At 46.1% G+C, this 4489-nt stretch overlaps 1 protein-coding gene across 1 annotated transcript; it reads right to left on the minus strand.

Annotated features, from left to right (window-relative positions):
• Positions 1-424: 424 nt before the first annotated feature.
• LOC107160526 (olfactory receptor 52K1-like) lies at positions 425-1429 on the minus strand. The gene has a single exon (XM_015507196.1). The coding sequence runs from the start codon at positions 1427-1429 to the stop codon at positions 425-427; it is 1005 nt and encodes a 334-aa protein (XP_015362682.1).
• Positions 1430-4489: the final 3060 nt, after the last annotated feature.

The raw sequence follows: 4489 nt of genomic DNA on the forward strand, positions 1-4489 counted from the left end.
ACAATCATAGAGTCAGCTTAATAAACATGTGCTGAATGAACGAATGAAACATGCAGAGGGAAAGGGAGAAAACAGAAGTCAGAGATGGAAGCTTGTTTTGCAGCTCGTCACTGTATAACTCAGAGTGGCAATTTTTTAGAAAATGGCTCTAAGACTCTCAAAGATTAATGCATGGGGCTGGGGCTGTAGTTCAGTGGTAGAGCGCTTGCCTGGCTTGTGTGAGGCGCTGGATTTGATTCTCAGAACCACATAAAAATAAATAAATAAAATAAAGGCATTGCATCCATCTACAACTAAAAATTATTTTAAAAAAAGATCAATGCAGATAGCCAAGCCAAAATATAACAGGTATGACTAATTCACATAAATGCCATCCCCTCATTGGACAGTGAGAGAGATTTTAGGACCCACAAGTCCCAGAGAATCAGCCAGGAAGCTCTCTATGTGAGGGTGGGGACTGGAGCTTCTCAGTGGGGACTTGTTGCTGTGTCCTTTGGAACAGAGTTGCTAGATGCTCTCTGATTTCCTTGGTTCTGGCCCCATAGATGATGGGGTTCACCAGACAGGGCAGCAATAGATAGAAGGCACTGAGCAGGTTGTGCACATCCTCAGAGGCAGTACGGGCCACACGGTAGACAATGGATGAGGACATGGTGGAGGAGTAGATAGTGAAGATGACTAGCAGGTGGGAGCCACGGGTGTTCAGGGCCTTGGCACGGGCTCCACCTGATGAAATCCTAAAGGCAGCATGGATGATGCGGGTGTAGGAGGCTACTAGTAGAAGCATGTCCAGGACCCTGTTGAAGATGAGGATGGTGAGTCCCACAGTCTTGTTCAGTGAAACATCCCCACAGGAGAGCTTCATCAGGGCCATGTGCTCACAGGCAAAGTGGTAGATCACATCTGAGCGGCAGAAGCGGACCCATGAGGCCAGTCCCACCACTGGAGCAACAAGGCACGTGCTCCTGGCCGCTGCCACCCCCACCAGGCCAGCTAGAAACTGTCTTGTCACTATCTCTGGGTAGCGGAGAGGGTGGCAGATGGCAACATAGCGGTCTAGGGCCATGACCAGGAGGATGTTGCAGTCAAAGACAATGAGGAAGTAGATGCAGAACATCTGGATTAGACAGCGAGCCAGGGAGATGCGGTTGAAGTGTGTGGAGAAGGTGAAGAGCATGGGGGGCACCACGGTGGTGGCAGCACAGATGCTGACAGCCAGGAGCAGGGCAATGAGCAGGTACATGGGCTGGTGTAGGCTCCGCTGAGACACCACTGTGTGGATGACCAGTGCATTGGCAGAGAAGATCACCAGGTAGAGGCTAAGGAAGGGTAGTACCAGAAGGGTACGGGAGTCCTGCAGTCCTGGGAAGCCCACCAGGAAGAAGCTGGTGTAGGACCCATTGGAGCTGCCATTGCTCCACCCGGACATCTTCCCTGAGGGAGCAGGATGGCTCCTGGAGAGGGGAGGAGTTGTCCTGGTGTCAGAACCCACCTCTCCCTGCCCTGGCCTCACCAGGCTGCCCTGGGTACTTCGTCCTCCATGAACACAGTGTTTCTATAGATAAAGAGTTGTTTGTTAATATTTAGTGAGGTGCTTCAAGAAATAACCCACCTTCCATAGCCCCTACTTTGTAATTTTTCTTTTCTTTCTTTTAAATATTTTTTAGTTGTTGATGCACCTTTATTTGATTTATTTATATGCAGTGCTGAGAATCGAACCCAGTGCCTCACATAAGCCAGGAAAGTGCCCTACCGCTGAGCCCCAGCCCCAGTCCGGTTTTTCTTTTAATTTTCTATAAAAATCCTTCATTTTTTTCCCCTAATGAACCCATATTGAGTGCCTATTTTGTGCTAGTTCCTATGCTAGGGGCTTGGGATACAAAATGAATAGCTGACTGTCTCTGTTTTGAGTGAGCTCACATTGTACAGAGCAAGCATGAAATGACAATTTCTTTCAAATTGACATTACACACTATTTGATGATCTATTGTAGGATCTAAGATTTTGTAGGGATTAACTTTGAATTGCCATTATCCATCTTTCTTTCATTTTGGTGAATTGATATTCTTGTCAATTGCTACTCTTTTCCAATTCATCAAAGAATATTTTGAGGAAACTATAAAACTATTTGCTTGTTCTTTCCATATCTGAAACTTAGTCAGATGTTCTTCTATGGTCTCTTCCCCATCTGTAGTTTGATTTTCTTTTCAGTTATGTTTTTTTTCTATTTTCCATGGTTTTATAATATTTCATGTAATACAAAAGAATAAAAATGGGAAATTATCAGTTTTTCTCTGTCATCTTTTATTACTGTACCATCTGACCAAGCCATACAGAGCCCCGTTTCCTTGATCCTTTCTCTCCTCCCCTGCTTCTTTTTGGAGCAATCACCTAATAATTCTTTTCTCCTGAGCTCTGGTTGTTCAACAGCTATACCTTCAGGAATGTGGACCTCTTAATCCTGGGATCCATCCTAGGCTGACCCCAAAATGTGAAAGAAGAAAAGGGTATGGAGAGGAGATTCTGGGACTTAGACTATGATAAGTGGACCTGATTGAGGCCTGATATTATCACAGAAAAGTCTGGGGGAATGTCAAGGAGGGCAGGGACTGCTCGTATCTCAAGCTACTTAGAGATAGAGAGTTTTTAAGGACAGGAAGAGGGAAAATTGATTATCCCTCTTCTTCTTTGTCCTCCACTGGGATCATAGGATCCAAGAACCAAGGCATCAGAGACCTACAGAGTCCAAAATTTTTGGACATCAGTGGAGGACTGCTTCTCAGGAGGATAGAATTCAGCCCTTCAGCAGGATTGTGAGTCCCTGCAATGTGAGGGTGGGGACACCCAGCACTTTTTCCTTCCCTCTAATGTTGGGAAGGTAAAGCGGTTTTTTGGCAGTCCATACTGTTTGGGGGGACCCATCCTTTCCTAAAACAGCCCATCATATCACACCCGAGTGTGAACAGGGCCTACTCTCAGGAAGTACTCTCTGTTGAGCCACCATCATACTCTCTGAATATTTACTGCACTGTTCCTGTTTGTGCTTCCTGGAGCCACACAGAGCCTATCTTATCTACAAAACCTAGTCCTTTAGAGAGAGATTTACACGGGACAAGCATTTGGGTTGGCTTAAAGGTTTTGACAAGATAGGCTGCTGAATGCTTTCTGTTTCATCTCACAGAAGGCAGCCCAAGGCAGAGCTGACACTGACATGGGGAGGTGAAACCACTTCATTGTGATTCCTGTTCCTGCCCTTGCTTGTGCAAATCTGGCCAAAGGACTTATGCAACCCTCAGGTGTAAAATGGGAATGGCAATATTGGCCTTGTAGGGTGACAGAGAAGATTAAATTGCTGAAAACTGTAAAGTGAATGAACAGAATCAGTGCCTCTCCCTGGGTCCATTTGGAAGGGAAAGGAAGTGAGCCCAGGGCCAGCCTCAAGCCCTGGACCTGGGAAGGGAAATTGGAGAGAGAGAGGTGGTTGTTACCTTTGTCAGTGGACTTAGGGATGCATGTGAAGATTTTTCTTCATTATACTCCTGAGTTTGTAGAAGTAGATTTTTCACAATCTCAGTTTCCATCTGACTAGAAAAGGGAAGGTTCAGTCTTAGATCTATTCCTCACTCAAAGTGAGATCCTTCAGGGCACTAGCAGAGTTGCCCTGTACTAATAGTGTCCCTATTCTGATAGAACCCCAAGTCCTCAGGCACAGAGTTGACTGGGTGAATGAGTCTGTGTCAATGTGCAGAAGGGGGCATGAGCAGAGGAGCACAGGTTGATTGAGAGTCACTTTTGAGCTACTGATGGGCATCTGTAGAAGACTAGGATTTGCTTATCTGCACAGAAAAGGAAAAGGAGTAAGTGGAACTCATCTGTCAAACATGGCTCTGGATTAGACTTAGAAGATGGTTTAGGAGACATTTCCAGTTTCAGAGGCCTTCAAACCCTGAGGTAGAAGCTGGGAATAAGGATACATAGGTCATTCCCTTTCCCCTGGACTTGAGGAGGTGAAGTACTTAGCCAGAGGAATAGGGGTGAAGGGATGGCCTTTGCCCCTACTTCTTGGGCTTAACTTTGACCATATTGCCTCCCAGCTGGAAGCCTCTCCCAAGCTTCCTGCCTGGCCAAACACAAACTCTCCTACTTACCACGACTTACACAGGCACAAGTAAGGACAGGTCAAGTCATACCCGGGTTCTCTGAGTGAGTTAAATTCTTTCCATTCCTCCCTGAGGTAACATCAAGAATTTCCTGTTATTTCTCCTATGCTCTGACTTAGGCAATTAGCAGGGCCCCAGGGGCAGTAGAATGAGAGTATGGCCCACAGAGCCCTGGGGGCTGGAGGAACAGTTGGAGAAACATGAGGGTGCTAGTTTTTGGGGAAGTTAAGATCCCTACAGAAAGTAGTTCTCTATATCCCCCTCCTTTGACCCTTTCCTCATCCATGAGGGTCAATGACCTTTGAACCCTAATGACCCCATTTCTTTAT

Source organism: Marmota marmota, unplaced genomic scaffold (assembly GCF_001458135.2).
Source record: "Marmota marmota marmota unplaced genomic scaffold, marMar, whole genome shotgun sequence".
Classification (NCBI taxonomy): domain Eukaryota; kingdom Metazoa; phylum Chordata; class Mammalia; order Rodentia; family Sciuridae; genus Marmota; species Marmota marmota.